The sequence below is a fragment of the Hippichthys cyanospilos genome, chromosome 2, assembly GCF_059441005.1.
Source record: "Hippichthys cyanospilos isolate Australia breed blue-spotted pipefish chromosome 2, RoL_Hcya_1.0, whole genome shotgun sequence".
NCBI lineage: Eukaryota > Metazoa > Chordata > Actinopteri > Syngnathiformes > Syngnathidae > Hippichthys > Hippichthys cyanospilos.
The window spans coordinates 21,281,563-21,295,061 of NC_142370.1; the positions used below are offsets into that span (position 1 = coordinate 21,281,563).

At 40.2% G+C, this 13,499-nt stretch overlaps 1 protein-coding gene across 7 annotated transcripts in view; it reads left to right on the forward strand.

Annotated features, from left to right (window-relative positions):
- zranb3 (zinc finger, RAN-binding domain containing 3) overlaps window positions 1-13,499 on the forward strand; it is a 58,614-nt gene that overhangs the window by 34,800 nt on the left and 10,315 nt on the right. For all 7 annotated transcript variants that reach the window (XM_088437310.1, XM_088437327.1, XM_088437284.1 and 4 more), the window contains 3 exons: window positions 4,328-4,437; window positions 8,330-8,434; window positions 11,117-11,259. In XM_088437310.1, coding sequence (XP_088293436.1) covers window positions 4,328-4,437; window positions 8,330-8,434; window positions 11,117-11,259 — 358 coding nt within the window. The remainder of the gene's footprint in view (window positions 1-4,327; window positions 4,438-8,329; window positions 8,435-11,116; window positions 11,260-13,499) is intronic.

Below are 13,499 nucleotides of genomic sequence, written 5' to 3' on the forward strand. Positions count from 1 at the left end.
CAGACTTTTCTCTTCCAATCTCGCCATGTTTTGGGTGACTTTGGAGGGAAAAGTCAAAGTCAAGTTTATTGTCAATTTCTTCACTTAACATGCAAACTTGCTTAACATACAAAGAAATCGAAATTGCGTTTCTCACTATCCTCTGCGGTAAAAAATGCATTGTAATGCATTGCGTTACTATCATTTGGACCTAGTAAAATATTACTGTTTTCTTATGTGTTATGCATTACACCAGTGGTCCTCAACCTTTTGATCACCACGGACCGGTCCATCCTTCTCACTATCTCACTATGTAATATCAACAGCGACCAGAGGCAAACGGTAATATTGTGGACGGGGGGTGCTTGCTGCTCCTCTCACATCATCCTTCTCACTATGTATTTAATATATTTAATATCAACACCGGCCAAAGGCGGCGCCAAAACTTTTCAATGTCGCAATCTTGCAGTGGCCGAGACCGTGCTAAATATTGTGCTGACAATGATGCGCTATCGTTAGCTTAGCACAGTAACTACGGTTCAACAGCTGTTAAGTGAAGCAAATGCTGCACATGCCAGTTGTCCCAAGTTCTCGCTTCTGCCTTTCTACAAGCCAGGTGAGTGCTCTTGCTTGGCTCTGTTTTGTATTGAAAGCTCAGCTGGCCGTGTTGGATCGCTCCCAGTGACCGCAAAGCAGCCGCATGATTCATTCCTGCCCCCTGCGTGAGCTATTGAATGTTCCCGAAGTTGATTGGCTGTCGCGACGCGAAACGCAAAAAAAGTTAAAAAAATTTCACTTCACGCGAAAGGCCAAATTTCGCTTCTCGTGACCGTGGGCGGCCATTCGCGTCGCACGAAATGCATTTGCGCGAACTCTATTGACTACAATACAAAACTCTCAGCTTTTTCTCCTCGTTCGCGTTCGGTGTGCATGTAGCATTAAACTAAATCAACTCCAAAACATTATTTCAGTTGCAGCCCATGCGGACCGTGGGTTGGGGACCACTGCATTACACTACTGCGTTACAAAAAAAACGTAATGCCGATCCATCCATCCATTTTCTAGAGCCGCTTATCCTCACAAGGGTCCCAGGCTTGCTGGTGCCTACCCCGGCTGGCTTCGGGCACTAGGCGGAGAACATCTTGCACTGGTTGCCAGCGAATTGCAGGGCACATGGAGATGAACAACCATTCACGTATCCAATCACTCCTAGGGACAATTTAGTATATCTGATACACCTGCAATGCATGTTTTTGGAGTGAGGGAGGAAGCCCGAGTGCAGAGTGAACCCACGCGGGCTCAGGGAGCACATGAAAACTTCACACTGGAAGGCCCGAGCAAGGTGGATTTGAACTCAGGTCCCTTTAACTGTGAGGCGGACTTGCTATTCACTGCGCCACCGAACCCCAAAAAGTAACAGTAATTACGTTACTTCTGTAATGCATTACCCTCACACTGTGAGCAAAGAACACCATTTTAGACCTGTGGAGTAGTAAAAAGAATCCCCGTTTAAAATGGTATATGCACACTTGCAACATGCCATTGGACATTCCTTCATCACAATTCTCATCCATCTATTGCGTATTCAGTTTGTTACATCCTACGACAAGTCTGTTTCTGCCACCGTGGCTTTAATATGAAACACAGAGGTTGTCCAATAAAAGTGACCTATGGGGTCAGGAGCGTCGGCTAATGATTTCCCTCTACCTGCCCAGGGTTTTCAGAAGCGAGCCACAGAGCTGTCAGACGCTCCCACCTCTTGATTGCTCTGAGATTACTTTCCTCATGGCACGCACAAGCAATCACTCCTCCTCCACCTCACAGCCTCTCACACTCTGCTGCCTGTCAACCCGCTGATCTGCATGACTTCAACATTTATCTGCAGATTTATGTTTTCTGGACGTTAGTTCTGACACTTCAGCAAACTCGGCTACATCGAAGTTCTGTGTTCTTGAAGTATATAGTTGAAAACATTTTTTCATCTTTTGTTTCAGTCCTGCGGAAGATGAGATGACTCAGTCCAATTAGCTGTTGTTTTCTTTCCCTTGCAGTAAAATACCAGATAAATCCCAAGGCGTGTGATTTGAAGGCACTGTTCATACTGTGCAAGTGACAGTCTAATAAGATGGCTTTGTAAGATGCATTTCCCCCATCAAATAAATGGCCCACTTAATGCAGCTTGCCTGTTCAGCCACTGCAAACAGCCAATTGAGGAGAAAAAAAAACTGCTTACAACAAATATCAGGTGCACATAGTGGAGCTGTTAGCTTTCATTATGGATGGTGAAAGAGAGCAATCTAGTTTTATTTTGAAAGGCCAAATACATTACTCTGCCTGCATTTTCAAAATTAGAGGGGCCTTGTGACAAAGATGATAGGACACACCAGCATCTACAGTAAGTTGGTAAGTGCAAACATGAAAATGAATTGATAAATCGAATTTGGTACATCCCTCAAGGAATTTAGTTGATTCCCTTAACAACATAAAAAGGCTCGAAATATACATTTTTGCAGAGTAGTTGTATGAGTCAGTGACATAATTTGGTGTGCAATTTTCAAATATTGTGGAGCCTTTTTTTCCACAGGTTAATCACCAGTTCCTGTGGTATTTTTTTTACTAATCAATAATTTGACATTATTTGCAGTTATTTTTATTGTTGTTGTTATTTATTATTATCATCATAACTGTTATTGTTTAATGCATCAATGGGCTTAGTTTTTGGTGTGAGTTTGAAATGTCTATCTGCATTTGAATGTGCCATACTTCTCATCCTCACACTAGCAGCTGATAGAGATTTGGATGTTGGAGTTGGCTTGGGTAGCGTGTTGGTGGCATATGGTTGTTGCACCCTGGACATGTCAACTCCTCCTTCTCTCATCCTTTGACAACAAATATGCAACTTCAGTTGAACATGCATCCTTCATAAGAACTCACACATTTTGTTCCACCAAGAAATCCACAAACCATGTGCGGTGTGGCGAGTGTTCCGTACCTTCACTGATTAATTTTAACAAAACCTGGCACTCTCGAACACAAATGGACTGTCGTTTCTAAAACCATTTGGGACCATTGGCGGGCGCTTGTTTTTCGAGAGCGCATAGTCCAAAATAGACTGTTTATTTCAAGCCTTAACTAGTGTTTGTTATGTCTATATACTTTTAATGCAGTTTAAAAACCTACTAGTTATTAAGAATCCATGCTTTTTGTTTGCTGAAGCTACCAAGTCGGCTGATCATAGTGGCATTAGCGACATCTGCCCGTGTGCAAGTCAATTGGACACTATTACACACGCACACACACACAAGCCAGACAAAGAGCCACATGAAGTGATTTAAAGCAAGTATTATCAGCGTCTTATAGGTCATTGTCTAAATGAAGCGTGGTGGAACAGCGGCAGTCTCATTTCCACCAGCTGACCTTTTCTTGTTCGATGCCGGCAGGATGAGCAAGTTACATTGCTGACAGTAATGACCTGCTCCCTGTCCTCCTCCCTCCTCTCTCCTCCTGTTTCACTCATTTTATCACTCACACACTCTCCCTTTCTGTGCTGTGGGTTGCATGAACTTGTTCTACATAAATTGGTAGCTCTCCGTCCAACTAATAAGTGTTCTCTGACTGCATAAAATTACACAACAATGAAAATGAAACAAATTCCCGTTGTTCAACTAATCAGCCTTCTCCGACTGCAAAGTATTACACAGCATTGAAAACAGAAGAAATTGCAGGTGCTGGATGAACTCCCCCCATTCCCCTCCACTGAAAATGGAACTTGAGTTTCATGTGTTTAAAACAGGTGTCCAAACTGTTCTCATGGGCCGCTACCATGCATGTTTTTGATTTTTCCGTCCTCTAACACACCCGATCAGCTCATCAACATGATGAGCATTTGAGTCAGGTCTCTTGGAGGACAAAAATATCAAAAACATACAGAATAGTGGTGCTCCTCAGCCTTAAAAGAAAGTTAAGAAACACAGAACTGAAACAATTATTGTTTTGGAAATATTGGGCTTCAGCTTAGTTCAGGTTAGCTAGGGTAACCAAAATCCATATTTGAGCTTCCCAAACAAAATGTCAAAGCCCTGCTTAACCTTTTCGTAAAATTCAAATTTTAGCAAGGTGACTTTCATGCTTTAAAACTAGGTTCTACCTCACAAGCTCTTTTTCACTGCGGTCAACAACTTGGGCAATTTTTCTGGTTTCAAAGTGTATAAGTGTCCCATAATTCATTTTTATGCACAGTAAATGATAGGATTTATCTGAATACCCCCTTTTCTTATCTCGGTATCAAATGATTTTCATACTGTACTTCAGTAACACAAGTCTATGACTCTGTTCTTTTTTTGTCTAGAACTGACAGCTACCGAAGCTAATGATTGTGAGAAAAGTGGTCATCCAGCATACCAGAGCCTTCAGTTCTGCGCCAGCCAATACACTGACCGAATATATATCTACGATAAGGTAGATGCGTGTCTCTTTCTTGTATCAATTTGATTCAATTTAGTAATCTGCAAATGATCATTCATCTTTCTTGGTGCAGACAAGTTTACAGTATATGACAACTGACTGCTGGTCACAATAAATGTATGTTTTGCAGGAGTAATGCAAACAAACTCAAGCTTCATACACATTCTTTTATGGAAGAACTATTTATAAACTCAGTGTTAGGTGGAAACAATCGTGTTTCAATTTACAAACAGTTGTATGTTTTAATGAAACCTTTTCAATCTGTCCAAAGGTCTCCATTTGAAGACAAGTTTACAGACTGCTTTCAGCAGTGGTTATGATAACATGATTGACATATTTGTTATTCTCAGACTTCAGCAATCATAACGTGAGAAAAACAAACATTTTCGCCATAAGTGTAGCTACAGTAGGTAGTTTTAACTTATTGAACATGAAATGTGGATTCAGTTAGATATTATTTTTGCTCCAAAAATGCTTTAATTTTTATTTGATTTCATTCATGAAAATGTTTTTGATCACATTTTTCATTTTTTTTTCATTTGTTTTTATAAACTGTAATATGCACTTGTTACATTGAAATAAAAAAGTAATAAGGGGGGTCATATCACAATCGGAGAGCGGACCCAAGTGCACTTAGAGACAGGTAGGAATGAAGAAACAAATGATTTCTTGGTTGCAGAAACAGGAGGCAGATGGGTGATTGCGATTGGTTTGGATAAGGAGGCTTGTGCGACAGAGAGGCAGAGACAAGCAGTGGCAGAGCCTACAATCGGGTGCAGGCAGAACCATGGTCAGGCAGGCAGAGCGGGTCTTCTTACCAGGTTAGCGGTTATTATAGTAGTCAGGCGCACGCAAGGTCAGAATCTGTTCAGGCAAAACTGGGCAGTAGGTGTTTGGTAGTTGGGGGCAGGCAGCGTCAAAGTTAGGGCAGGCAGAGCAGGAAGGCAGGTTTTTGAGGGGTCAGGGACAGGGAGGGGCAGAGTCCGAGCAGCCAGAACTGAACTGAACACGAGAAGGCTTGGCATGGAAGCAAGACAATCTGGCGGGGACTGACAAGAAGAGTCTTGGTTATATACTGGGGCAGTAATTGGTTGCACCTGGTGGTGATGGGCTGATTTAATGGACCGTGGTTGGAGGGAGAATGAGGTGTGGCTGTACAGGCAGGCTGTGACAGGTGAGGGTCTTTTACCCAAGATGTGCAACTTGGAAGTAGTTACACGAAAACAATGAGAACAGTAACCTAACAATAAAATCTGAAATGAGGAATATGACCTTTGTTAAAACAATTTCCTTCCACAAGTCATGCTAAAATGTAAGTAGATGCAACTCTGTTTTCTGTCATTTCTGATAGCATTGTTTCATGCTCTGGCTGCAAGAAGACAACCCATTGCTAAAGCCCTATGTGACGCTGATTACACTCCTGTGCATTCTAGACACAGGTCTTGCATGTCACCAGCCACCAGGGCTAACTATCGATCACACCGTGATTACTCAACCCTTTTGTTTCATTCATGAGGGATCAAACTCCAGCCACGCAAACATAGATAAGAGACGCCAAGGTTTTACATCAAGGGGACCAATGTGTGTTGAACTGAATCCACAATGCTCTATTAGCGTGACAGCAATAGACAAGTGTCATGTACGCCTCGCTGAAACGATAAGCCACAGAGATAAATGTCCCCCGTTGTCGTTTAAATGATAAACTGGAGGAGTTCTGCCTGGAAAGCTGTCACATTGGGGTAATCCTGAAGCAGGCACAGAATTCGCTTGGGGGACAGCTCAGTTCATAATCAGAAGACAATTCATTGCCAGAGTTCAACTAAGAAATACTGTACTGTATTAAGGTTGTAGACACCATTGTTATTTTAGGCACCACCCCTGCTATTAGGTGACTGGCATGTCAGATGGCAGGGAATTGCCACTATAGGATAATACCAAGACTTGCTATTCAACTACAGTAATTGACTGTTCACAGTAGACACATGAAACGCAGAGAAAGCAACAGTATGTAGTTAGGGTTGATTTTTGGCTCGGCTTTATGAGAGGAATGTTATAAAGCCCACATTATCACTCTCAAAATGTTACATTCCTGGTGATCAGTAACTGAATTGATACTTTATTACCTTCATTAAAACATTTGTTTTCTGTAAATCCACTTTTAACTTCAGTAGCGCTTTCCATGTCGGCTACAAAAGTCTCAATCTTTTGAAATGGAAAAATATGTTTTGATTTGACCCTTTGTGCTTCATAATAAACCTACTGTACCTGTATATCAAATATAGTGTATTTCTGTGGAATTGCCCTCTTTATTTGTAGACAGTGTGACATACAGTTGGAATCAAATGCTTGAAAAGACCCTCAAATTCAAATGATCTCAAAAACATACAGACGTCAAGAGATTCCAGCTCTCAACCCTTGATAATGCATAGATGTAAACTGAATTTCATTCCAGGTCATAAAGCATAATAGATTGTGATTGGCTGGTGACCAGTTAAGTGTGGACCCCACCGACTGCCCGAAGCTAGGATAGGCACCAGCATGCTCCTGACCCTTGTGAGGACATGCGGTTAGGATAATGATAGGAAATTTGCAAAATGTTCTGGCAGTATTTCTTCATCTCATCACTGTAGTATTTATCTACGAAACAGGAAATAAACTGGCAAAAACTAGGGGATGTTTCCAAACTTTTGACTGGTACTCTATGTTCTCTTGACACACTCTCTTGAGAATAGTCCTTCTTTTGGAATAAATTTTACCAAAATTCCAAAGATTCAGATTTCTAAAATGTATGCGCTCAGGGGCATTCAACTTTAAAAGATCCAGTGAATTATAAATGTTTGTCTTGATTTCAGCTTTCCAAAATCTTGATTCACTAACTCTGCTGCCAAAATGAGCTAAAAGTATGCAGTTAGTATTGTGGCAGCTTTATGTCACAAGAATACATTATCTCTATACTCAGAGTGAAAATTGGATGGAAGGACGGTGCACTTTTTCTATCTAGCAAAAGTCTAATCCTGCTCAGTGCTGCTGCAGCACAACCTGCTCCCTGGCGCTCTGCCATTTATTTGACCATAATCTAAATAAATACACAAGCCAGTGCGCATCGGTTAGACTATGAAGGAAATCATCCTTGAGCTGATTTGGACCTGAGTTCCATGCAGGGTGTAACTCACCTTTTAACCATCACTTCTCCCGCCTGCTGCTCTCCTTGCTCCACCATCTTCTCGTCTGGCCTGAAGGGGCACTTGCCCCTTAACCCTGCTTTGCATTCTGTTTTGTAAAATGCTCATATTGCTTGACAATACCCTTCCCTATTGAACCTGCTTCCAAGTAAGATTCACATTGAGGGTATATAGAACCGTAGAGTAGCAAGATTGAGCAATCAAAAATCTTCTGTGAAATAAATGGGAAAATGTTCATTTTGGGGTGTTGATGATTTTACGTGATTGTTCAGTTGCTGGCAGATCATTATCATGTGCGCAGGCAGCTCTCCACCAGCCTTCTTTCTTTGTATTAATGTATGTGCACTGTCACATCAGAAGTATTTTCTTCAAAGCTGTCCACATCTATTTGAATTATATAAGTGAGGAAACTGATGAGAATTACTATGCAACCAACAAAGAGTGGCAAGTCTGTGGTTGTCAATTAAATACACAATTACTTGAAGCAGCTCACGGAGGAGCGGATCAGTCAGGGTTGATAAAACAAATAAGATAATGTTGTGATGTCAATGCATTTTAGCACAATAACACACACTCATATCGTGGTGATTTTGTCTAGTAATAGGAACAGAGAGAGGTCGAGAGAAAGTGCTGTTATTACTATTGTATAAATCCTCTCGCTTGAAGCTACAGTAACTCTTCGCCTCCATCTTTTCATCTGTTAGGATGGTGCTCCGTTGAACTTTAGCTTCATGCCCCTGGACATCAAACTAACCAACTGGGACGACCTGCCCGAGGACTTCAGCCAACACAGAGAAAATCGAATACAGGTCTACACTTCGTCTGTGCGTGTGTGTCTGTCTGTCTGTGTGCCAGTCTGTGCTCATGTATGTATGAATGTTTGCGCATGTGTGTGCTTGCTGTTTGCTGTAATTTAACTTACCTCGGTATTTGATTTCAGTAAAAGCACCTTAAAAAGGTAGCGTGTATTCTTACATGTTAAGGCGCAGCAGATATGAACTGACAGATTTGCCAATTCTGGCATATTTAAATAGTTTTCTATGCTATATGATTTTAGTTTGATGTTGTGGAATGTGCACTCGGCAGTCCGACTGACCCAAAAATATCAAGGTAAACATGGTCCCAAGTTGAACAACACCTGCAAATAAATATATAAATAAGTGGTTTATCGTTTTGAACATTAAATTTCTTGTGTGTGTAATGTATTCAACAGAATATAGGTTGCACAAATTCGGATTGTATTCTGTTTTACACAATCTGACAACTTAATTGGAATTGGGGTTTGGAGAAAAAAATGTTAAATACTGTAGAGTGGACTTAAATAGCACTCTTCACCATATGGTGCTCAAAATGGTTTACAAAGGCTCACATTCACCCATTTTTGCACCTGTTGAGACCACTGCTCCAAAGGTCCGCTGCCCCGTCCACCGGGAGCAAATTTGGGTTCAGTGTCTTGCTCTAGGACACTTTGACATGTTTGCCAGTTGCCATCCTTGAGCACCAAACCCAGAACCTTGCGGTTGTTAGGCAAACACTCTACCGCTGACCCATGCTGCCCTATCATTTATTATTTTTCAAATGGCAGTTAAACCCTTTTAGGGCAGTTGATGGCACTTGGCTTTTTTTACATTTGCAAATTATTATTTTTTGTCACCGGTAAAAATAAATCAAAAGGGTTTCGATGCCATTTGAATTTTTACTGGCTGAACCTTTATTTTGCAGTTAGATAAGTTGTAATTGTTAACAAGTCATTCAAAGTAAAGACGAGACTCTGGCCTATCAAATCTATCCAATAACTAACACCATCACTGGAAATCCTGAGCAAATAGCACAACATTATGGCTCAGAATGGACACCAGTTTCCACTGCTACAGGGTCTATGCAGAGGGAGAAAGGCTGGAGGAATTGGCGGGCAGGGGGTTGAAGATAGAAAGAAAGCGAGGTAGGCTGGCTGAGCCAGTGTCAGGAGACAAGGGAGAGAATTCAGTTTTATGAGAATCATTACCGGAAGACGGATCATTTCCTCAAATGACCCCACGCATGCCAAGAGCTCATAGTGAATCCAGCAAGCTGTTTTTGCAGCAGCAGTGCCACGGACACTGTCTCTACCTGTCACATTGTTTATGTCCATTTGTAAAGCCAAGGCGTGAGCTGTGCCCATCATTTACACCCTGCATTGCCCCGGTTGTCCACTGAGATCAATACCGAGCATGCAGATTTGTGTAGGCTGTAACACACTGGGGACGCACACATGCATAAACTCACCCACGTTCTGTTTATCAGGCAAAATATTTCACCTTTCAATATACTCAGTACATACAGTAGCAATCAAATGTTTGGAAACACCTTCAATCCAGTCTGTTTTCCATGTTTCGCAAGTACACTAACACACCTGATTCAAATCAGTGTCATTATCAAGATTCTGCAAAGAACGCTTATGAGGTGATCGTTTGAATAAGGTTTGTTGGTTGAACAGAGACATTCAACACAGGCTAGATTGTGGCTCTCGAAGAATGGACTTGGCCACTTCTACTTTAAAAGGGCAAGAAATGCAAGCAATTAAAGACTACATCTGGAGCTCAGAAGGAAAAATATACATGGATGGGAGTCCTGAGGATTGTTTTGCTGCAAACCATCCATCTCTGAGTGATAGGAGACAAGTACACTCAAAGAGTGTTGCTTATATCCAATAATAACTGTTGTGGCAAATACAGGACAAGACACAAAAATAGGAACACCAGATGTTCACTGAGATATTACCAAAATGTGGCAATTTCTTAGATGGGAATAAGGTGCCTGCTTTCAAAATTCCACATCATCTGTTTTGATGAGCATTTTTTTCATTTACCAAATAATTTCATCAACATTTATTCATAATAACAAGAGTGACCTAAGTATTATTCTACAAACTCTGCATTTTTTTAAATAATGGAAAAAAAAAACACCGGGATAAAAAGTGGTTGCAATAAATAGAATGAGCGTTAATGGAACATGTTTACTGGCATCCAGTGCAGTGAAACTGCAGTTGCCCTCTTAATGATTTCTGAATGTGCATTTATACCGCTAAATGTTCAGTCAATATAAACCCAGGGAAATACCAAATGCAACTAAATGCAAGCGTGATTGTTTTGATATTTTTGAATGATACTGTTGACTTCTGACTACTTTAATACGCATCTAAAGTATATTTGCACAATCAATTATTCCTTATATGGGGGTACTTTTTTATTTGGGGTTATATTTTTTGATCCACTGATTTTTTTTTTAAGCATATCTGTCTGTCTCAGTTTGATTTATTTATTTATTTATTTATTGTTTGGCTCTCTGGAAAGTCATCTCTACGCATATGCCTTTTTTCTGATTGTTTTTGAATAGTAAACCAAAAACATTCTACAGTATCTTAGATATCCAAAGCTATACATTTTCTTCAAGCCGTCTTTCAACCAACCTCAAATTGATAGTGACGCAAGGTGTTTATGTCTGCCCCACAGGTCTTACGCTTTGTTCAGGAATGGAGTGGCCTTGCAGCTATGAAGCAAAAACTGCTCCGACGGAGCCGTCTTCTCTACCACAGCCCCACACTCGGCTTGCAACAAGTAGCCAATGCCCAGCGACCTCACAGCAGCACGAAAAGGTCAGACTCCATTTACACATAAAAAGATATTTCATGATGGCAAGGTTGGAGTTTGGAGGGCTATTTATTAAGCATTTGCCATTAATGTGGATTGACAGTCAGTAGAACACATAACATACCTTCTAAATATGTACCAAAGTACCAAAGTACCAAATCTTGATTAGCCGCAAATTTTACACAACTATACCTACTCACGTATAGCATACAGTTTCTCGAAGAAATAGGCGCTCAAATGCATCGATCTACAGTACTACCCTCGCAATCTACCACAAAGGTAGTATTTATTGATCACGTTACACGCAAAAAAAGAAATTGTTGGGATTGAGAATAGATTTTTTTGTTTGTTATTTATGCCTGTGCATGCTTCCTCTGGACAATATTTTTATGGACAATAGCAGGTATTATGGCCCCCCCTCCCCCGTTGGGCATGCTTTTTCTGGATGACTTGGCCAGTTACAGACATTTTGTGTGTATGTGTGCAAAGATTTCTCAAGTGTGTTTCTCAAGAGCTTGTCTGGGTACATGAACCTAATCAAGGTGTAAGTAGGAGGCAATTGGCCCTGCTTGATTTGATAGTTGTTTGATGTATTCACTAATCAGAACCAATCAGCCCCCTGCTCAGGCGCTGTGGGCCGATCGCATCTCACCTTTGCGCCACTAAGACGCTCAAATTTCAACGACTAAAAATGTACAGTAATTCATTTGCCCAGGTTGCCAACACTCTTGACAGTTTCATCACTTGCCACTCATGGAGAGTCATCATGATTTTGAGAGGAGCAAAGGGGATTTAATTGAGTTTGTATTCAGTTGGAGTACACATCATGCTGAAATTACTGCAAACGTTGTCCCAAGATGATTAATAATACTGGATCGCTTTCTGATTACTTTGTATACATACATTGCTTTGCGAACGTATTATCCCCCTTTAACTTGATGACATTTCATGTTTCAGACATAACGGTATAAAATTGTATTTTTTTTTGGGGGGGGGGGGAGCATAATCGTGTTGCAATGTACTCCTACTCAAAATTAGTTAGTTGCAAAAGTCTTAGTCTTAGTTGACAGCTAGAGTGTCTAGATCAGGGGTGTCAAACTATTTTTGCCCGCAAATGGGTTTAATCAGGACCGCAAGATGATTTTGTGAAGTATAAAAATTAGCTGAAATTTTTAATAAATAAAAAACTTGACAAGGTTTTATGATGAATAGTAATATTAATATTTTATGATTGATAGTAATGTTGTACTTCTTTGAGACAGGATTTTTTTTAAGTGAAGTTGTTGTTTTAATGTTACATAAATGTATGCCATGATTTCATCTGAATAGATTTTCCCCCATGTGCCAGCAATCTTTAGCAAATTTGACAACCCTGCTCTGGATAGTGCAGTGGTTCTCAAATAGTCCACCTTCAGGAGGAAAAACATGTTTCCCTATCATCAAGTTGTGGGCCAAATTTTTTAACCAACAGAAATGTTTCTTCTAATCGGCATACTGCAAGGAAAAAGTAAGAGATTAAAAAATAGATTAACGTGATTAAAAAATAAATACATAAATAACTCTTTAGCCATAATAGTAATTAATAGGAATGGAATGTGACACAAATTCCACAAGATGAGATCCATGAGAACAAGACAAAATGAGTTTTTTGCAAAATGTATAATATACTGTAAAATAATTCCTAATATACATTTTCCAGTTTTTACTTTTTCTTTTTATCAAAGATTAACCTAGCGTGCAAATGTAAACATAATCTAGCGTTCAATCAGTGTTTTACTTTACCATGCAGTGTTTTTCTTTACCATTAGGCAAACTTGTTCCCTTGTGTACCCCATGTCAAAAACACCAGCTAAAAGAATAAACATCTCATGCTGTTCACGGACGAAAATGTTTTTGATGTTCTGATCTCAGAAGATCAATCCCATTCCTAGTAATTGATTGCAATGAATCCGGTAATCTGACATCTCTGGGAAAAACATACATAGCAAAAAAAACATCTTTTGTTTGAGCAAATGCCGCCAGCAAATTCTTTGCTTTGCTTTCAAACACACTGTGATGATCCAGGATAGAGGTTCAAAATACACTATATTCAATATAATAGTGACTCCAAAGTCTTTGAACACACATTCAGACAGCAGTCAAGGCCATCTTGAACAAATGAAAAAAAAAACACTCAAAAATATTAAAGGAGTTATTCCCAAAAGTAAAGAAGCATTTATACTAGCTCCAAAGTGCAGACCAATGC